Source organism: Aethalodelphis obliquidens, unplaced genomic scaffold, assembly GCF_003676395.1.
Source record: "Aethalodelphis obliquidens isolate GAN/ISIS:26980383/991018 unplaced genomic scaffold, ASM367639v1 scaffold3, whole genome shotgun sequence".
In the NCBI taxonomy this organism is placed as follows: Eukaryota; Metazoa; Chordata; class Mammalia; order Artiodactyla; family Delphinidae; genus Aethalodelphis; species Aethalodelphis obliquidens.
This window is the reverse complement of record NW_020837947.1, coordinates 16,828,785-16,851,277: the sequence shown is the minus strand read 5'-3', so window position 1 is coordinate 16,851,277 and position 22,493 is coordinate 16,828,785. Positions and strand designations below refer to the sequence as shown.

General features: G+C 44.2%; 1 protein-coding gene across 5 annotated transcripts in view; it reads left to right on the top strand.

Moving 5' to 3' along the window:
- SASH1 (SAM and SH3 domain containing 1) overlaps positions 1-22,493 on the top strand; it is a 326,913-nt gene that overhangs the window by 155,116 nt on the left and 149,304 nt on the right. For 4 of the 5 annotated variants that reach the window (XM_027083813.1, XM_027083828.1, XM_027083804.1 and 1 more), the window contains one exon: positions 19,068-19,196. The exons of the other annotated variant lie outside the window; for it this stretch is intronic. In XM_027083813.1, the coding sequence (XP_026939614.1) occupies positions 19,068-19,196 (129 nt within the window). The remainder of the gene's footprint in view (positions 1-19,067; positions 19,197-22,493) is intronic. 5 annotated transcript variants of the gene reach the window in all.

The window sequence follows — 22,493 nt, the reverse complement described above, 5'->3', positions numbered from 1 at the left end:
CAGTCGTTTTATTTCCCTTTGTTTTTCTTTTCCAGTTTTTAGTGCAGTGCTCTTGGTGTGCATATATACTCTTATGCGCCAGTGTATAGCCAACTGGGAGGGAGTTTCTCACTTCACAGAGAAAACTCTTCGTTCAATCAACCTTACTGAGTGTCTGCCACGTGCCAGGCACCTTGATAACTTCAGGGGAGTTACCGGGAGCTTGGTCCTGACTATGGAATTTAATCTCTATCCAGGAGGGTATGAACCTGAGTAGACTAGTTCCAGGCTGGAAAGCATTTTGACCTTTGGGTAGGGAACATGCCTAAGACTGCATGTCTTTTTGTTATTTATTGTGATTATTCTTTCTTAAGCTAAAAGCTTAGGAGAGACCGCTTCAGTCTTAAGCGGTCCTCCGTTGAGTGAAGCCATGCACATTCTTGACTTGTATTAATAAATGCTAGTCATCCAAGCCATTGCTCAGCCCTGCTGCTGCCAGAGAAGCTGTGGAGTCCAGACCTCACTTGGGTGTGCAGGGACAGAGAACAAAACATGCTGCTCCTGTTTACATACTTGGGCTGGGCCACCCATTTCTCTGAAGCCATCGGGATTTCCTCAGGAAGCTGTCCTGGTGGAGGGCAGGCCGGGGTGACCAGGATGTGATGACACACAGCCCCCTCTGCCCTCCGGGCGCTGCGCTGAGGTCAAGCCTAGATCTGTATCTGGACCCACCCTTTCCAGCCTGTAAGTTTCAAGGCCAGTTCTCCTGCCCAGACTGGGGAGGGGGGCAATTGGTGGGGAGACACTGAGTTTCTGCTCCCTGGCACCCAGCGCCTGTTTGCCATTTCATGCTCCTGCACGCAGTGCTGGGGTAGAGAGCTCGGGAGGGGGCACCCCTCAGAGGCCTCCAGAGCAGCTGTGTCAGCATTTCCGAACCTCAGCTTTTCCCACCGGGCCACAAGCCGGTCCCTCGAGGGCTGCTGGATGAGCTGTGATCCCGGCCTCAGGAAGAAGCGATGGATTGGATGAGGTGCCAATTTGTTTGGCCCGGCCAAGCACCCAGGCATATGTTTCCTCATTTGTGGTTGAATGAATGATTCAGCTTTACACTTGTGCAGCTTGGGAGTGTTACTAACTAACCCTCACTTTTATTTAAAAATATAATGGAGGTGTACCTTCTGTGGAAGGCCTTAATAGATGGCTTGATCATTTAAATAAGCAGTAAGGTTAGCTAAGGTTTGTTATATGCCCAACTGCTCTAAGTCCATACTACTGGGATGGTGAAGTCAGGTTCTGGAGTAGACAGGGGTGGGTTTGAAGCCTGGGTCTGCTCTTCATGAGCTATGTGACAGTGGACACATTTGTTACCTCCCTGAGTATCTGTTCTCATTGGTATGGTACAGTTAGCGAAAACTATATTGTCTTGTATGTTTTAAGTTAAATAACTTGCAAGAGTACCTGAGATATAATATAGGTATATCTATCCATCTATCTATATATATAGGTATTTATACACTCAATAAACGTTAAATTGTCTTCTACCTCTCATCTTTCAACCTCCCCCCCCCACACACGCATGCACGTGCATGCACACATACCCTGCCCCCATTCTATTACCAGTTTATTCTGCAAACTTGATCAAATGGAACAAAAGCAAATCATTTTAAAGCCATCCCTATGATGTCTGAAGCTGTATGCTGTACCATATTCCCCAAGATAAGGATTCATTCGTTGCGCTTTTGTTAAACACCTACCTGTGCTACCTTGTGGCAGGCACTGCAAAGGATTATAGATGCGTTGCCTTGCAGGAAGACGCATGCATTGGCCCAGCAGAGCTAATATGTATTGGAGAGAGTACTTGAATGTGCAGATGTGAAAGAACTAGGAATAAACCCATGCAAGGTAGGGTGACTGCATAAACGTTAAGGGAACACAGAGCATAGGAGGGACCTGCCTTTAGGTATATCCCCCTGCCATGGAAGAGGCATAAGCCATTTTGGAAGCTGGACTTTATCATGCGTCTCTTGGCTTTCTACACATTGCTCTTTGTTTGCAGTTGTATCTGCTTCATACACTGAAACTGTTTCTACCTGGACAAAGGCAATGTCTTTATGATGCAGTAAAAATTTTGAAGCTAGATAATCCAGAGTTGGTCACGATATCTTATAACATCGTGAGCACCAATGGCAATTTGATAAGACCTAGTTCCCCGACCACAGGTCGAACCCAGGCCCCCTGCAGTGGAAGCATGGAGTCCTAACCACTGGACCACCAGGGAATTCCCCTGACATCTTTGATTAAAAAACAAATTGTGGAATATGGATAAAATCCAGTGCAACTTTAAGAAACTGGTAGGTGATAAGCTATCATTGTCTATTTAAAGATAGTTGGCAAGATTTGGCCTCGGGAAGAAATTCACACAGAAGTAGCCTGTGGCAAGCTGTGTTTTGTTTTGTTTTTTCGCTGCGCCTCGTGGCTTGCAGGAACCCACGCACCCTGCAGTGGAAGCATGGAGTCCTAACCACTGGACCGCCAGGGAATTCCTGGAAAGTTTGGAAATATTAGTCCCAGCCGCTAATCCTTGAGTTCTGCTCTTTGAGTGTAGTGGGCTGAGATGTTCCCATCTCAGACTTTTCCTTTCCATGTCTTTGAACAGTGCCATCTTGGTGTTCTCCTATTAAATCCTCTCTCTGGTTTGGTGTTATTTAGGGTCTCCTGCCTTTTCAAAAATGTGTTCCAACCTAATACGGTAGTCTCAAATGAGGACTGAAATATATTTGTGTAATAAATAAAATTTTATAATGAAAAAAAAATCTGGTGAAGTATATTGCCAAGTACCTCAGGCTTGGTATCTTCCCATTGGTTCTCTCTTTGAATGTTGCTGTCTGGGTACCAGCCTCATGGGACTATAGTTTTCGGGAATGGCCAATGCTCTTCCTTCCTCCATGTTTCGTACCTTTTAGTGGTTTTGTTGCCATGGAAGGGGGGATGGGAGAGAAGAGGCTAAAGTCCCTGGGCTCATCTTTAGGAAAAAATGAAATGAGGTTGAAATTAATTGACTGATACCTTTTTAGATGTTTTCTGAATGATTTCTATGGAAATTCAAATTGACTTTTCTGCATTGTCACCGGTGACTCATGTCAAGCCTCTGTGGCCACGCTTGTCTATAGGGAGGTGGGGACAACATCTGACCTCAGTCTGGGCATGGAGCCAGGAGGCCCTGTGGGTTCACGGTGCTGGCAAAGTAAGGAAAGAGAGTAATAGGGCGGGAAGCCTTTCACTCACCAGGTTTCCAGGAGGGTGGTGAAGTAGCTGCAGTTGGGGAAGAGTTAACTTTAACGGCCTTTTGAGAATCTTTATTTCCTGCATTTATGGCCTAGTTCGCCCTTGCGGGTCAGAAGGTCTTGTTCTGGTATATTCATTAACAGAGCTAATTTTCCTCAGTAGCAGTTGTTCACAGAACTTTCTCTCTAAATCTAATATAAAAAAATGATTTGGCATTATTAAGCTAGATCATTTATAATCTGGATATACAGAATGTCTTGAAACAGTCCTCACTCATTTTCACAGTATGGAACACTGTGAATACGTCTCTTCTGATTATGTGAAATTGTTTAAATTGCATATTACATAAGGAAGCAGAACATCACCCTACCACGAATTCAGAAACGCTGTCATGTAAAAACCTGCTTCCACTGCCATGTCCTTTAATCATTTTCAAATTTGCACACTGGAGCCAGTTCTTTAAAAGTCCTGTCTGTGTAAGTGAAAGGATTTTCCTTTGGTACTGGCTGTTTTGCAATCTTACTATGTTTGACTTTCTCACATTTACAAAACGAATAAACTACATAAACATAAAAGTGCTAAGTGATAGAACTGACACGTCTTGGGAGTTTGTTTTTAATAAGCTGATGTAATTAACACCTTGAACTATATATTCCATTTGTTTCTTTAGAAACCGTACAAAGAGAACAGGATGATACACATACAAAAGGCACCAGCAGAGTTAATATTGGCCTTTTAAATTATGATGAAGCCATGGGCGTTTAGAAGCTAAAACTTGCCAGTTACTTTAAGTCTGAGGACTGAGGAGTAGGTCTGTTATTTAGAAAAAATAAATTAAAACGTAGAGCAGTATATGAATTGTTTATGTCCATCTTCGCCAGGGCCTAAGCATATAGTGTCTGGCACAGTGCTTGTGGATTGATCATTTTATTTCATTCATTCATTCTTTCACTCATCATTCAGCAAATTTATATTGAGAGTCTCCTAGGCACTGTCCTCAACACTGAACAGTAAACAAAACTTAGAGAAAAATCTCTGCCCTTGTGGACCTTACACTTTAGTCAGGAGACAGAGACTGGAAAAGTTAGGAGTCATGCAAACTAGTTTAGATGCTGAAAAGTGGTAAAGAGAAAGATAAGGCGGAGAGTGGGGTTAGAGGTTGTGCGTACAGGAGAGGGAGGTTGCAGTGTTAGCTAGGACGACCCTTGAGAAGAGGGTATTGGAGTCACCTTTGCAGGAGGTGAGGGGAGGGCAGGTAACTGTGGGAAGAGCACAAGAGGCCGAGGGAGGAGCAGGTTCAAAGTCCTGGCTGGGGCTGGTGGGTTTGGACTGTTAGAGAAGTAAAGAGGTGGCCAGTGTGTCCCTGGGGGCAGTGAGCCTGGGAGAGTCATAAGATGAGGCAGGAGGGCTTCCCTGGTGGCGCAGTGGTTGAGAGTCCGCCTGCCGATGCAGGGGACGCAGGTTCGTGCCCCGGTCCGGGAAGATCTCACATGCCGCGGAGCGGCTGGTCCCGTGAGCCATGGCCGCTGAGCCTGCGCGTCCGGAGCCTGTGCTCCGCGACGGGAGAGGCCACAACAGTGAGAGGCCCACGTACCGCAAAGGAAAAAAAAAGATGAGGCAGGAGACAGGTGCTGGTTGGAGGTGCAGATGGGGAGGGTCTTTCAGGTCATGGGGGGATGGAGGCCTTTACTCTGAGTAAGAGGGGAGCCTGAATAGGGCTTTTGAGCAGAGGGACAGGATCCGAATAGGTTCTAACAGGGTCTCTCCAGCTGCTGTGTTTTGAGGGTGCGCAGGGTTGAAAGGAGGCAGCCCAGTCTTTGATCTCCCAGAAAAAAACAGCTGTTAAATTGCTGTGCTTTGTGAACGGAAAAGCAGAGCCCATCCTGACAAAATCAGCATTTTAAAACTGGGCAACCCTTTAAGAGGCCTGATAGGGTTACCAACCAGGGTTCTTGGCCTCTTTAATCGCTAGAAATTGATCAGAGGCCAGACAAGAAATTCACCCTCGCAAGGCTTTATTAGGGCCCCTTACTGAGAACAAACAACAGGTTCCCTTGCAGGCTTGCTCCCCGAAGGGGGGCCTGATGAGCTGGTTTCTTCCATGGGGTGAGGGTAGGGGTGTGTCCAGGGGGTCCAGCCGGAGGGGGGCTTTGGTGGATTGCCCACCCCTTTGGTGGTGTTGTGTGCAGGGGGCATGCCCAGTACTCTGCTTTTGCTCCAGACCCCCTGCCTTTGCTCCTGGCTCTTCAGAAGTGGCAGTTGGGCTTTTTCATCTTTTTGTATCTTTTTGTCCATAATTTGCCCCAACTGCACATGCATGCAGTTATTTTTAGTGCCTTATAGTTTATTTGTATTTTGTTGCTGGAGGAGACATTTGTCTAGGTGCAGGCACTGCAGCAAAGGGTCCCAGGTCCCAGCCTGTCTGAGTAGTGCATATAATTTTCCTTGTAGGCTCCCCCACCCCCCCGCCCCCACAATGTGGCAAACAATTAAAATAAAAATGTCCCATGCACATCACAGAGAAGAAAGTGAAATTGCCCTTTTTTAATGCAGCAATTAAGAAGAATAAAAAGGTTCAGGTAGGCAGGCAGGCTGGCAGGCGGTAGATGTGTTTTAACTCGTTCATTTCCTTTAGTGAGAGTGTTTCTTTGTGAATCCAAGATCATGGATAGGAAGGAGGGGCTCTGTCAGAGCAAACATTGACCTGTAAAGCTATTGGAAGAAACAAGATTTGGCTGATGAGTAGGTAAAAATGTTAATCCTTTCTTTTAAATTGAAGTATAGTTGATGTACAATATTACTTAAGTTATGGGTATACAAATAGTGATTCACAGTTTTTAAAGGTTACACTCAATTTATAGTTATTTTAAAATATTGGCTCTGTTCCGCATATTGTACAATATAGCCTTGTAGCTTATTTTACACCTAATAGTTTGTACCTCTTAATCCCCTACCCCTCTATTGCCCCTCCTCCCTTCCCTCTCCTCACTGGTAACCACAGGTTTGTTCTGTATATCTGTGAGTCTGCTTCTTTTTTCTTATATTCACTAGTTTGTTTTATTTGTTTAGATTCCACATATAAGTGATATCATATGGTATTTGTCTTTCTGTTTCTGACTTACTTCACTTAGTATGGTAATGTCTTAATCCCATCCATGTAGCTGCAAATGGCATTATTTCATTCTTTTTTACGGCTGATTAGTATTCCATTGTACATATGTACCACATCTTTTTTATCCATTCATCTGTTGATGGACACTTAGGTTGCTTCCATATCTTGGCTATTGTAAATAATGCTATGAACATTGGGGTGCATGTATCTTTTCGAATTTGTGTTTTCGTTTCTTGCAGATATATACCCAGGAGTGGAATTGCTAGATCGTTGGGTAGTTCTACTTTTAATTTTTTAAGGAACCTCTGTACCGTTTTCCACAGCGGCTGCACCAGTTTACCTTCCCACCAGCAGTGTATGAGGCTTCCTTTTTCTCCACATCCTCGCCAGCATTTGTTATTTGTGTTCTTTTTGATGATGGCCATTCGGACAGGTGTGAGGAAAAATGTTAATTCTTTGATGAAGGGAATTACTCTTTTAAAAAAGTATACATCAGGGCTTCCCTGGTGGTGCAGTGGTTGAGAATCCGCCTGCCAACGCAGGGGACACGGGTTCAAGCCCTGTTCCAGGAGGATCCCACATGCCGCGGAACAACTAAGCCTGTGCGCCACAACTACTGAGCCTGAGCTCTAGAGCCCACGAGCTGCAGCTACTGAAGCCCGTGCGCCTAGAGCCCGTGCTCCGCAACGAAGAGGAGCCCCCACTCGCCGCAACTAGAGGTAGCCCAGGTGCAGCCACGAAGACCCAATGCAGCCAAAAAAAAGAAAACTATATGTTAGAAATTTAAACTGCGGGTGTCATGAAAAAGCCAGTGGTGATGTTAGTAAGTTCTCAGCTTGTGAGCAAATTGAATATTTTCATTCTTGTGATAATTGGCTTAGTTAGAATGGTGTCAATTCGTCTTAGATTTTTGTTGTTGTTTCACTTAGTTCCTAAGAAGCCCGTCAAGTTTTCATTGTAACCATGTATAGAATGCGGTAGAAAGCAAATCGTCTTCACTGTCAACTTTCAAGATGTTTTTAATCTAAGAGTAAGAACAGATCCATGTGCTTAAGATGCTTTTTCAGAGCATTTTCACATTATATTCTTGGCGAACAGGAAAGTCTTTTATGATGAAAATTGAAATCATCTTGAGGGGAAATGATGTAGTTAAGAAAGAACTTGTCTTCCCCCCAAATTGAAGTAAAAGTATGGCTGTCATGTCATGTAATATTTTATGTGGTTACATTCGTAGATGGACAGATACGTAGATACAGTGATACTCACGCATGTGCCCGGAACGAGAGCAGTAATTTTGTCTTTAAATCTGATTATTCCTATACGTGAAAGGTCAGAATGTGGTACAGAATGAAGCCAGATTTTCTGTGTTCACCCTACATTCACATTCACAAGCAGGCCTTTGAGTCCTCAATGAAGTCCTTAGTGCCCTGATTGCTATTGTGTGTGTCCTGGAGATCAAGGAGCTGGTCAGAAGAGCAAGTGTCAGAAGCTAAGTCAGGAAATGTTCTGGGAGGGGGCTAGGTGTGTGGTGAAGAGTTGTTTGGGGACCACTGGGAGTTTTTCCAGGGCAGTGGGTGAACTGGTTTCTCTCTGACTTTGGAAAGAAACCACTCAGTTGGTGTCACATGAGTGAAAGACCCTAAAATCATCTCCAGTAAATAGGAACAAACAGGTATCTCTTCAGCTCACGATAGCTCAGTCCCATAATGGGATATGCAGGGCTTATTCCCTAGGCAACTAGAGTAAGCCTGTGCGCAGCAACGAAGACCCAGTGCAGCCAAGAATAAAAATAAAATAAATACATTTATTTAAAAGAAAAAAAAAGGGAATATGCATGTTTCAGAGGCCACAGCATTGCTCTGGTATTTGCTTTCTTACAGCACCCGAGCCAGTTGCATTCCAGGTGTGTTTTTCCTACTAGTTTCCCTGACGGGAGCTTAATGCAGAGGATTCAACCAGAAAAGTTCCGGGTGTGTTCAGTGCCTTTTTAAGGAAGGCACTCTCTTTGTTTCCAAACACCTCTTTTAAAAAAAATTTTATTGTTGTACAGTTGACTTACCATGTTGTGTTAGTTTCAGGTATACAGCAAAGTGAATCAGTTATACGTATACATATATTCACTCTTTTTTTAGAGTCTTTTCCATACAGGTCATTACAGAGCCTTGAGTAGAGTTCCCTATACTACACTAATTCTAAACACTTTAATTGCTTTTTCTGTCAGGATAGAGAAGAATGTGAGACTTTAATCTTGAACCTTTAGACCTTGAAGCCCATTGCACCAAGAAATTTTGTCCTATATCTTCTAGGGATAAAAAATTTCCATGGGATTCTTCCAAGATCTATGACCCTTAACATATTGAGAATTATCAACATTAAGTGGAGATTATTAGGAATCATTAATTCCTATACATGAAGAATCTTCAAACCTAGGTTCTCTTCTGTCTCTTGGCCCCTGTCCTGCCACACCTCTGCACTGATCCGTCAGCCAACCCCAGGAGCTTTTCCTCTGGGAACAGGTTAGGCCATCCCCTGAGTCAGAGGAGTTACCTTTATTGTTCCCACACCCTCAGTCAGTTCATTTGTCATTGTTTCTAATGACATATTCCGTGTTTGAATGTTTTACCCATTAGAGCGAATTGCTGTTGTAAGGTTGGTGGGGGCAGGGAGACTGAGCCTGTGAAGGGTCACCATTATATGTGACATGCTGGTTTGGTGGATGGAATGTCATCGCATAGTTACAGAATGAATGTTATCGTTATCCGGCACCCTCAGGAAGGGGAGAGATCATTCTACTAACTTTTGTTTATTCCTTCCTTCCCTCTTTCATTCATTCGTATATTCGATAGATATTTCTCAAGTCATTGCCAAGTGTCAGGTGTTGTCATGGTGTTAGGGACTGAGGTTGCAAAAATAAGACCCAGATTCAACTTTCAAGGACTTTAAAGTGTGCTGGAGACAACCACCATGTAAATGAGCGAGAGTCACTTTTTAAAAATGTCTTAAAATGGAAAAGTTCAACTACATACCAAAGTAGAGAGTATATTTTAAAGAACACCCATATGCCAGCACTACAGTTATCAATCATGGCTAATCTTGTTTCTATACTCCTCTCCCCTCCCCCCATGACTTTGAAGCAAATCGCAGACCTCATGGGGAATGTGTGATTTATGCTTATGCAGTGGGAAGGTCAGGTGCAGTTGCGAAGGATGGGCTGCTCTCTGCAGGGTCAATGGCATGAAAGAAGGGTGTTCCAGGCAGAAGAAATAGGATGGGGGGGAGCGGGGATGATGTAGTGGTGCTTGTAGTTTGATCTGGCCAAAACTGGTACATGGATGGGGGAGGTGGAGCCACAGGTGGGGGTCTAGAAAGGCAGACAGAGTACAAATGGAAAGGCTTTTGTATTGTCAGCAGCAGACTGACTTTGTCACACCTTCACTAGGAGACGTTTATAGTTTTCAAGATTTATATTTTGAAAGTTACAGTGGGCATGGGGTATAGAGTGGGTCGTAAATGAGATGGGATTGGGGAGGGGGTGAATAGCTGGGAACCTTGGTTGATGTCTTGAAACACTGCTAGGATTAGGATGGAGAAATATTTTGAGACATTTGAGACATTGAGAGATATTGGAGAAGAAATATTATATTAGCACTTATTATGGCACATTATAAGACCTAGTGACCTCTTAACTTTGGGGATAAGTGAATGACCCTGAGAACGTTGGCACGGATCAAATGGGTTGATGCTAATCTCTGGACTACTGGAATCCAGAATGAAAGTTTTGTGGGGATGGAGAGTTTGGAATATGAATATGTAGGAAGAATAGGCATAGGCATTTGTCTACAGCTAAGGAGATGAAGAAAGAGTTTTAAGAGTTATCAAAATACAAGTTAAGGGCTACAAAGTTTTTCGGTAATGGGCCACGTGTTCAGTATCCTCAGGTTTGTAAGTCATGTGAATTTTTATTGATAACACTCTTTAGGTATTACCTGCCAGTTCTTCTTTTTCTTTTATTTTTTAATATTTATTTATTTAGGCTGCTCCAGGTCTTAGTTGTGGCACATGGGATCTTTAGTTGCGGCATGTGGGCTTCTTAGTTGCAGCTCGCATGCGGGATCTAGTTCCCCGTCCAGGGATTGAACCCGGGCTGCCTTCATTGGGAGCATGGAGTCTTACCCACTGGACCACCAAGGACGTCCCTACCTGCCAGTTCTTAAAAATGTGGAATTTTGGCAGCATCACCAAGAAAGAACTTAATCGACACTAGCACTTATAACACTGAATGGTGGGTGATAAGCATGATGCCTTCAGTTTGATCAGGTCACCAGGACGTCCAAATATCACTTAACAGTCGCATTGGGCTTCCCTGGTGGCGCAGTGGTTGAGAGTCCACCTGCCAGTGCAGGGGACACGGGTTCGAGCCCTGGTCCGGGAAGATCCCACATGCTGTGGAGCAACTAAGCCTGTGCGCCACAACTACTGAGCCTGTGCTCTAGAGCCCGCGAGCCACAGCTACTGAGCCCGCGTGCCTAGAGCCCATGCTCTGCAACAAGAGAAGCCACCGCGATGAGAAGCCCGCGCACCGCAACGAAGAGTAGCCCCCGCTCGCCGCAACTAGAGAAAGCCCACACGCAGCAACAAAAACCCAATGCAACCAAAAATTTAAAAATTAAAACAAAAACAAAAACAACACAGTCGCACTGCCCTCGGGAGCAGTCCTCGGAAGTGAACTGGATTCACGCGCACGTCTGACTCTATGTACACCACACCTCCTGACTCTCTGCTAAAGCCAGGGTAGAATATACTTTTCATAAAATGTAGCAAACTCAAACGTTATGCAAAATTTAATTAACATCCTAACCAGAAACTTCAGGATTGTTCTAAGATCAATCTATTCTTTTCCAGGTTTCTAAGAATATCATAGATCACGTTTTCCCCCCAGTCAGATTTTGATTGGCGCAGTGCCTGCGAATGCCCATATCCTCATGAATGTGGGCCAGAGGCAGCACGGGAAAGTGCACAGTGTGATTCATACTCATCAAAATCTGTGAATCTGGTCTGAAATTCTGACTTCATTCCCACCCAACTAGCTCACTCTGCCGTTCTTCCCAAATCTGTGATTCGATTAAGCTCAGGCAGTTTGGAAAGGAGAAATGAGTTGAGTCTAAAATTGTCATCTGCTAAATCCTCATGTCCATTTTAAGTGTGAATCTGCACTTGAAGTTTTTAGAACCAACTGTCAACATTCTAGTCTTTTCCCTGCGCTTTTCAAGTTCTGAAGGTTCCTGTGAAATGTTCTTTTTAAGCTACCGATAGCCCAGCGAATGGGATCTTTCAAAGCCTTTAATTCCAAAAAGACCTTATACTAAGCACACGGTTTAGTAAATCCCTTCAGCAAATTTCCATGACTTAATTATATGACTGCCTTAAAATACAGCCACGCTTGGCTTTTCTGTCCAGTAATAATAAGCATTCATGTTTCTCGATTTTCTATTGTATACTTGGCACCCAGCACAGCACCTGGAACGCCACAGGTGTTCAGTAAGTATTATTTGAATTAATGAAGTATCCCATTAGGTGTTGATGATTGAAGAACATAATTTTATAGCTCTGATCACTTTGTTCGTCACATCTGACAATCATCGTGACGTGACAGATGCCAGCACACACTCTCCCCACGAGGAGGCCTTTTCATTCCATTTTGTTGTAGCTACTCCTCTCCATGGCTCGTAAACTGAGTTTGTTCATATTTAAACCAAGCTGTTCAGATCCCTTCCCAGCAGATAATTAGGGATAACTAGTTCATGCATAAGATTTTGGTAATAACATTTTTGCTAAAGATCTCAGGCGTTTCGTATCCTGGGGTCAAGCAGGCTGCCCTGAGCCTGAGGGTGGAAGAGGAGAAGGAAAAAATGCTTCTGTTGTGGCTTTAAATCAGTTCAACCACAGATGAGATTTCCCCCAGGAGAGCAGGGACCACAAGAAGAGAACACAGGGAGAGCCTTTGGGGAGCATCTGCATTTAGGGGTCAGCTGAGGAGGAGGGAGAGAGTCCCGAGGAGACCCATGTGCACGGAGCTCTAGAACGGACTCGAAAGTGGGAGGACCCCTAGGGTGCAGCCCGAGAGACAGACTCCACCAATGACTTTCAAACTTTTGGCCACAGATTCACTGGAAGATGTATTTTACATTGTGATTCGGTACAGTTATACACACACATAACTGAAAAAAATGTTGCAGGAAACAGTCCTGTTTCTTCATGGGATGTATGCCAGCATTTCCTGTTCTGTTCTGTACTCTTCTGTGCTATGCAATGTTGTCTAAACAAATGCTGGTCTCAAATGTCACAGAATATCTTAGGACTGTGTGGTGACTTAGGACTGTGTCAACCCAGAAGTCAGAAGTGAATCAGCGGTAGCCATACTTTTCAGACTCTGAAGGTTAGTGGAGGGCATGGGCGCTGTGGTGGCTCCCCTGTGGCGTCACTGATCTGCCTTTTGCTAGTGTGAAGTGGTGCCCGGACCCCCAGCGAGTCCAGGTCCTGCCAGGTCTCCGTCATCTTCTGGGCGTCCTGAGCCATCTGAAGAACTCCAGCTTCTCTTGTAGGTCACCGATGGCGTCAAGGTTGGAGTTGATGAGAAGCAGATGTGGATTTGCCTGGGCTCTGTAATTTGCGGCCAGCGGGCTCTCTCATTGAGGTGCGTGAGTTCAGTAGTTGTGGCGCGCGGGCTTAGTTGCCCCGTGGCATGTGGGAAGGGATCCCAGTTCCCTGATCAGGGATTGAACCCACGTCCCCTGCATTGGAAGGCGGATTCTTTACCACTGGACCACCAGGGAAGTCCCGCCTTTATTATTTTTTTAATTTTTAATTTTATTTATTTATTTTTTGACCACACCTTGCAGCATGTGGAACTTCCCCAACCAGGGATGGAACCTTCGCCCCCTGCAGTGGAAGTGCGGAGTCTTAACCACTGGACTTCAGGGACTTCTAATTCAGGGAAGTCCCTGAAGACCACTGCCTTTGGAAGCAGCTGCTGAGAGAGTGCTGGGAAGGAGGGGATCGCCAATACTGGCAGCTTGTGAGGCTGTTCTTCATGCTTCAGGAAGGGATTTATGTTAACTGGAGACCACTGATGCATGATAGTGGGGGCCACGGGCACCAAGATCGTATTTGCCAAAGCAAGAGTTAGACGTGGGCTCCGGCAGGTTCTCGGTGTTTTGGAGGGAGGAGAGTGGAAGATGTGCAATCAGCCCTCCTCCAGCCTCCTGCCATGTGGGTGTGCCCCCAGAGCCCTCTCTCACCACCAGTATGACTTGATTTGTCCCTCTGGTGTATGTTTTTGGTTGTTATGTGTAAAAAACTTTCCTGAGACAGACTGTATTTCAGCTCAAACCATCTGCAGAAATGCTGAGAGAGATACCTCAGAGAAATATATTTGAGATCAGTTATTACATATTCAATGAATTTCTCCAGAATGATATGGCAGGATGGGATGACAGAGCTGGTGCAAACATTGACCTCTCACGGGTTCGGTGAGGCTGAACGAGGAAACCGGAATTAAAGTCTTGTTTATGGTAGTAGCAACTTCACCTGAAAGGTTGCTGGAAGTGTTTATCACCTCAAAATCTTTACACAAGCTAATTAAGAGTGAGAACGCATTGTGAAGTCATTCAAGAAATCAGTTAGGCTGTATTTTATTGTAGTGATTTCTTTTAGTGGATTTATCGGGTAGGGGGCTGATGCAAGTATTTATATATATGAATATATCTTCATCCCCCTCCCAAACAATAGTGAGCAGTGGAAATAAAACATATAATTTATATTTCATAAAATATATCATGTACGTACTTACCATTATAGACAGAAAAGGTAGAGATGTGTGAAATAAATGAGCCAGGAGTCTTGTTCCCTTTCTTCCCCTCAACTTTGGGGATTCAGAGCAACACATTGAGTTTTCCCTTAGGGCTCTGTCTTTATAGATAGATAAAATCGCAGGACCAAGAGTTCATTTCCATTCATTTGCATGTAATCTGCATACAGCAGTACAGATTATATTGTGTCTCCTGGTGTTTTCAGAGAAGTTTTTTTCTTTTTTTCCCCTTAAACTTTGTCAAGATATTCTAAAGCATAAATGACATCTGGGGAAAGAAGAGAGCAAAAACAAAAAAGTAATGATACAAACGCCTCTGTTTTCATAGTACTTTTAGTTTTCACATTTTCCAGAGACAGAAGTACATTGGGATAAAAATTCAGAAATGCTATTAAATCAATTGTTGAGAGAACAATGCTCTGTTTCTTTTCTCCTTAATTGTAACAGCAGTTCACCCGATCTGAATTGTTTGGTACAATGCCCCTTATCTCTATATTTTTATGTTGGTTGTATAAAAAAGATGCGTGTTTGGTATAAATGTGTGCTGTGGCTTCATGGGAAAATTATACAAGTTAGTCTTCCATTGAGCTGACACTGGTAGTGGGACCCAGATTTAAATTAAGTTCATATTAAGTGAAATGGATGGTCATATGGAAAAATGCTGTGACCTGGTTTTGTAATAAGAAACGGGAAGAGAGCTTGAATTTGCATGTATCTTTTTTTTTGGTAGACAGTGATGGGAAAATTCTTGTAAAAAAGTTTATGCGTCACAAAATTTCACAATTTACTTTAAAAAGGCTATTCTGAGGAAATAAGATTTTTCTGAGTTCCTAAACACAGAGCTAATGTTGCTTCAGCCTAATGCATGCGAACCAAAGGGGGAAAATAAGAAATGAAACAGATTAGACAAGTAACACTCTACAGCAGAAACTTTTAACACCTTAAAAGAAAAAAAAATTTAAAAAGGAATCTGTTTAAGTATTTTAATGTATTTATTATAATAAATATCAAAATTTATAAAGTCATACTACATATTTCGAAGTTTATTTTGTAACATCAATGCCTCTTGGCATTAGCATTGTGGGGTGTTCAGTCAGACATGAACGTCACATCCCCAAAAAAAGATGTACGAGGTGTGGTGCTATTAAAACATCAACTGCATTATTTAAATTCCCTAGAGACTAATGTTGCAAATATTTTAATAGAAGTGAATATTTTTACTGAAGAGGTTTGTACTATATCAAGTAAGAACAAGTTGGACAGAAAGGATGCAGGGGTCTCCAGACAGTCCTGGAAAAGCATGGACTTGGAGCGGGTGAAGAGCAAATCATCAGTGGTTCCTCGGTTCCATGTGATTGGGATGGAAAAGAATTCCTTTCTGTGCATAGCAGACAAGACCTACTTAAAAACACACACACACACACATGCTTTAAAAAATTATTTTGTCTTTCTTGGCATTTAAATGATCAAGACTGATGAAAGTGGTAATTATGGGGACTCACTGAACATCTGGAAAGTGATTTGAAAAAACATAGAGGCAGCTGTGCCACCCTGTTCTAAATTACTATTTGCTGAGCATCAAGTGAGGAGTGGTTATTGCAGGGTGTGAAATGTTGGCTGCCTTTGGCTGCTTTCTTCCTCATGAGCAACAGGTATTTCCCAGGCCCTCAAATATTTGGGGAGTTCCGAGTGATTGGGAGTGAGGGGTAGGGAATGAAACTGTTTCACTGTTAGGAAAAAAAGTTTGACCAGAAGCCTAGAAACTTTAGAAGTGAAGTGAACAGTTGGCTTTGAACGTGTCCTAGGATGTATGAGAGAGGAGAGAGAAAGGAAAGAAAGCAATTTGAACGAAGCTATATAAATGATCATTTTTATAATTTTTTCAGGTGGCCTTGATTAGTCCGAGAAAGTAGCAGTTGGTGGCCGAGGCAGCGGTGGTCTGGAGCCCTTGCCTCGCTGGGCACTTTGCTGTCATAGTCCTGGTCGTTGGCTGGAACAGATGCTCCCATGGGAGCAGCCCTTCCGCCCTCGCTCTTTCCTAAAGTTTCTTCCAGTACTTTCTCTTGGTGTTGGGGGTGGCATGGGGGCTGGTGGAGCGGCCACCGTAGGGGCTGCCTGTCTTCTCTCGCTCCTCTGGTCTTCCCCGTCGGCAGGCATCAGCCCCTTTCTCCACCGGGCTGGTAAGTTTGGGGTTTATTTGTAGAATGTGTGATGTGTGTGACACGGATCATTCTTAGGGGAGAGAGACCCGGTCTGATCTCTGTTTTGCAAGGTCATTTTGGTGACTGGATCCAAGGCAGATGAGGCCAAATGGGGAAGGAGACAAGAAGACCGGTCAGGAAGTTGTAGATTTTCATGTTGTGGCCCATGGGGCATGTGCTGTTGAGTTGAGACGAGTCAGGGCAGACCTCAGGATCGTAATCCGACTTACGATGCAATTTGTCAGGAGCCTCACCTCTACTAAAGGCAGTAAAGCAAAGACTGGTAGGCTGATCCCCTCTGTGCGTTTCCTCGGAGGCTGGCAGCAGACTTCCATTGGACTCCTTCTTATTTTCCCTACCGGAAACGTGACAAACCTTTTTGGGGGGAGGGTAAGCTCCTGCCACCTCCACTGTGGCCATCCAGCCTGTTGTCTCAGAGGGGAGGGACTGACTTTTGCCCAGACACGTTCAAACATCTTACTGTTGTTGTAAAGAGCTTCCCATCCCTAGCTCTGTACTGGGGACTTTGAGGCAATTACCTCAAGCATAGAACATTTTATTGGTAACAAAGGAAGAATCTTTTCTAAAAATAATCATTTCTTTCAATTCTGTTTCCCCACTTGGTCAGTTTTGTGAAATTGGTGAATGCAGAAGTGGGATAGAGATGGTCACTTGCTCTGACCCACGTATCCTGACCAGGGCCTTAAGATCTTTAGCAGAAAGCCTTTTTTATAATTAATTAATAATTAATTAGGCTGCATTGGGTCTTCACTGCTGCGTGCGGGCTTTCTCTACTTGTGGTGAGCGGGCGCTACTCTTCATTGCGGTGCAGGGGCTTCTCATTGCGGTGACTTCTCTTATTGTGGAGCACGGGCTCTAGGCGTGCGGGCTTCAGTAGTTGCGGCGCGTGGGCTTAGTTGCTCTGCGGCAGGTGGGATCTTCCCGGACCAGGGCTCGAACCCGTGCCGCCTGCATTGGCAGGCAGATTCTTAACCACTGTGCCACCAGGGAAGTCCCAGCAGAAAGGCTTTCGAAGAACTCTTTTTTTGTTGTTGTATATACTGTACTTTTATTTCAATAGCACAAAGGAAGTTAGCGTGAAGGAAATTTAAATGAAACAGTACGGTATAAATAGCAGAGAAGCAAAAACTCTAAAAAGGAAGTACATCTAAAGCATGAGAATTCAACATTCAGTGGTGTTTCATCTTCAGTTTTGATTGACACTTGATGTTTGCAAACTTTGAAACAAACTTTGAGATCATGATGACTATTCTGAAGAGATTTCAGCAGCAGCACTGAAGATCTCTTAATTCCCAAAGCCTGTCTGTGTCTAAGTGTGCTTTGCAGTCTTAGACATGTGCACCAAGGGTGGTGTGCTGGCATAACTATGAGACAGGGCTGACCAGTGGTCTGTCACAGGGAAAATGTGTGTGCACTTTTCCGGTTGTCTAAGAGTTGTGTTTTCCTTGGTTATCTTGGTAAAATCATTTTCCTTGGTTGTCTTGGTAGGGTCTTTTATTCATACCAAAGAAAGACCTTGTTGGGAGGTGAAAAGGGGCAGGGGAGATGCTTCTCTGAAGAAATGAATGAATGAATGAATAGACAAAATGGCATAACCTACAAATGTATACAGCATTGCTGTCATCCTCTGTGTATGTGTTCAAACATGAATTTAGGAATCCGTTTTCCTAAAGGAAGACTACAATCTGAAACATTATTTGTAGTGACTATTACTAGCTAAGTAAATTGAGCACTTAACTATGTGCCAGGAGGACTGTGAAGGACCAAGCTCTGAGTGTGTCACGTTACTTCATCACTCCTCACGGGGAGGTATCCCAGCGTTGCCAGAGATTAGGAAACATGCTTAAGGCTGCCGAACCAGAAGCGGCCGCAGAGCTGGATGTGAACTCGGGGGTATGGGCTCCAGAGCAGCTTCCGGGCCCGTGCCTCAGTGGAGACAGATATGTTTCCTTATTTATTTAGCTGAATTTGTTCTCTTGCTTCTGTACTTGAATGATGTAGGGAATAAGAGTCTCCACTTTTCTGAGGGTCTCATGGGAGGCATGGTTCAGCTGTGTCCCAGATGCAGCATCCCCTGTTGGCTTCTGAATTCTCAGCTTCCCATCAGAATTCCCAGGAGTGGTGTCCTGGCATCTGGGTTTCTCAGACGCTTCCGCAGAGGTTCTGATACAGCCACCGACTGGGCTTTAGGGTGCCTCGCACTGACACAGTGGCTTTCCCAGGGGTTTCTTGGCCCTGCAAGGCATGCAGGGATGTGGGTTAAAACCGTGGCTTTGGCATCAGACAGTCCTGAGTTGGAGGCCCGGCTTCTTTGCTTGGTAGCCGTGCAATCCTTGGGCTGTCACTCAGCTTTTTTGAGTGTGTAGATGTTTGTCCATCTATACACACTGAGGAAAATAGGTCCTGTGTCCCAGGGCTGTCCTCAGCATTAGGTGATGTCGCATGTAAAATTTAGCCTGGCACACGTCCACCACTGAAAAAATGCCAGCTGGTATTAGTATAAGTGCTGCATAGAGGAAGACTAGATGGTGTGGGGCGTTTGCAGGTGGACTGATCGCCTTTGTTCTCTTCCCGTTTCGTCCCCCGCCCTCCTCACCCTCAGGACGGCTCCCTGGGAAACATCGATGACCTGGCGCAACAGTATGCAGATTATTACAATACGTGTTTCTCCGACGTGTGCGAGAGGATGGAGGAGCTGCGGAAACGGCGGGTTTCCCAGGACCTGGATGTGGTGAGTGGGGCACTGGGAATGTGTTCCTGCCCAGCCGGGCTGCTTCTGGTCCAGCATCCCCTCCTTCATCCCTCTCACGGTTGTGCGTGCGTTATTACTCTGCAGGCTGCTGCACTAGTTGGAGATAAAAAATTCAGATCCCCAAAGGATTAACCCAGGTCTGTGGCTGTCAGACTGAATGAGTATTAGTTGGGGCAATAATGATCAAATTTTTGTATTCATTAAAAGATTGCATTTGAATTTTAATTTTTTTTAGCTTAAGGGGAAAGGATGTTTTTGCTGTTGGCCGGTATGCGCTACATTTTTAATGACTCTCAGCCCAAAGGAGGAGGTCTCGGCTAGTTCTTTCCTTGTCTCCTTCCTTCTTTGTTTTCTTCTTTTTGTTTTCAACAAAATAAAATTTAAAGGAACAAGAAACCACCCTAATTTCTCACCTAGCAATAACCATATTGGTGTTTTAGCAAGTCTCCGTTCCGTGTTTTTCTGGGCATTTTTACATCAGCAATGTAATTCTTGCTTTTTTACTTAACATTTTATTATAGTTATTCCATGTTGCTAAGACCTCTTTGAAATCACCATTTTTCATGATTTTACCAAGATAACCAAGGAAGACACAACTCTTCTCTCGGGTGCATTGAAATTCATTTGGCTGTTTTATAAAGACTTTTATGTGTATGATTAGTGGAGCATTTGAAGTTCCATGTGATAAACAGTAAATACAGAGTTTAGGTCTATATAGTCTATATGTGTGCTGGTATTTCCGTGTTGTACATTTACTAGAAAGTATCTTACCAAAACTTCTGCATTTATTAATTTAAATTTGCTATATAGGTCTTGGGTTCATTTTGGTTCAGTGCTTCTCAAGTTGTTCTGTTTCATTGTGGTGACCTTAAGACCATTTTAGGAATGAGAGGCAGAAGAAAAGGCTCAACACTCCGTGTTTCCTTATCTGGACCAGCTCCTTTTTTTTTTTTTTTTTTTGCGGTATGCTGACCTCTCACTGTTGTGGCCTCTCCTGTTGCGGAGCGCAGGCTCAGCAGCCATGGCTCACGGGCCCAGCCGCTCCGCGGCATGTGGGATCTTCCCGGACCGGGGCACGAACCCGTGTCCCCTGCATCGGCATGTGGACTCTCAACCACAGCACCACCAGGGAAGCCCTGGACCAGCTCCTTTTTAAGCATCTTTTATGTATTAGGGGACTACGTGGATCTTTTCTGAGTAACAGTACCTCTGCCTTTAAAAAAATGTTTGAAAACTACTGATTCAATTGAATCCTTATTTATTTTGTGATTTTCCATAAATCTACTTCGAGTAGAGATGAAAAAATTAGTAACTCGGAACAGATAATTCTTTTATTAATAATTCCTTTTGGGGCTTCCCTGGTGGCACAGTTGTTGAGAATCTGCCAGCTAATGCAGGGGACACAGGTTCAAGCCCTGGTCCAGGAAGATCCCACGTGCCGCGGAGCAACTAAGCCCGTGCGCCACAACTACTGAGCCTGTGCGTCTGGAGCCTGTGCTCCGCAACAAGAGAGAGGCCGCGATAGTGAGAGGCCCACGCACCGCGATGAAGAGTGGCCCCCACTCGCCGCAACTAGAGAAAGCTCTCGTACAGAAACGAAGACCCAACACAGCAAAAATATATATAAAATAAATAAATTAATTAAAAAAAAAAACAGTATGAAGATTCCTCAAAAAAAATTTAAAAAAAATTCCTTTTATGTTTGAAAAAACCGATTGGATAAGGGACCCACCAAATAGTTTAGGCACCGCTGCTATATATTCCATAAGTAGACATCATTCACTTCCACTCTAAGTAAGATGCTGGTGCTCTTACGCAGTTTCATTTCTTTCCTTAACTCAGTCCACGTGAAGATTTCTTATGTCATAACTGTCAAATAACTATTGATCCTTTTTCCTTTTTGTTCACTGATTTAGTGTTCAACATGGGTAGGAGTTAGTATAATGGAATCGATTAAGGCTGAGAAGCACCCGGTGGGGGCAGAAAGCCATCACTCCAGGAGCCTGACGCCCTGGCCCAGGCAGGCACATGGGCGTCATTGTTGCCAAGGGCTTCTTTTCTGTAACTGTCCCCTGGCATGTGTGAAGGGGGGTGGGGAGGGGCATTATTCCTTTCTTTTAAGAAAGTATTCTCATGTGGCAAAAGACTGTTAAAATTAATTAGGCTCTCCTGTGGGGGCACAGTTAGTGCCTTTTTTTTTGGCAAGGTTGCAGCCAAACAACAACTTCATTATTGCACTGAGTTCTTGAATGTTGCAATTTTGACCTTGAATAATAGGATGCTCTGTGGCTTCCATGGACATTTCACCATGCAAGGAAATGATGGCTGTGAATTGACAGATGATCCTTGATACGATGCTCAACTGCTCTTCCCCACATTCTAGCTGGTTAAGAGTTGAGGTTACCATAGTCATTCCACAGTGTTGGGTACGCTGGAAAGCAGCTTCTTGGTAGAAAAGGAAGCCTGCCTGGAAGTGGAATAAATAACTTCTTCCCATTTAGACAGAGAGGCCTAATTTGGTGTGCTCTGTTCCAGAGCTTTGGCAAAAGACAGTGTGGGGAGAAAACACTGCATGAGCTAAATTACTTCTCATCAAAGGTGCAGGAATGTGGTGGTGGATACAATTGATGGGAGCTAGCTGGAAACTCTCTTCATCCTTTAAAGTGTAGTTAGTGAGACAAGTAAGATCCCAAGTCAGCGTATTCAGTTCCCTTTCTATGAGATTCCAGGCAAGTATTGAAGACCAAGTTAGATGGTCTTGGTCCTTCACACGGCTCAGGAGTCCAGAAGTTAGAGGTTGTTTAAGGTCATCATTGAGGCCATGCTTGCAACACTGGCGACTTAGGGAAAGTTCCCTCTCACGGTGGTTAGCTCATCACAGATTGAGTCCTGATGGGAACTTATTTTCTTGAAAAGCTGCAACTTTCAGTCCGTAATGCTACTTTTTTTTTTTTTTTCGTAACGCCACTTTTTATTGCATCAGAATTTACCTGTATTTCTAGATTGTGAATTCTGCCTTCAGACAAGTAGGCAAACTTCTTGCATGCTAGGCTTTTGGGGCAGCTTGGGGTCTGAGGACCTGCAGCTTAATACTTGTTTTCTGTGCTAGTGGGCAGCCCTGTCAAAAGCAGAAGTGAGGGACTTCCCTGGCGGTTCAGTGGTTAGGACTCTGTGCTTCCCCTGCAGGGGGCACGGGTTTGATCCCTGGCCAGGGAACTAAGATCCTGCATGTGGTGCAGCTCAGCCAAAAAGGAAAAAAGAAAAAAAAAAAAAAAA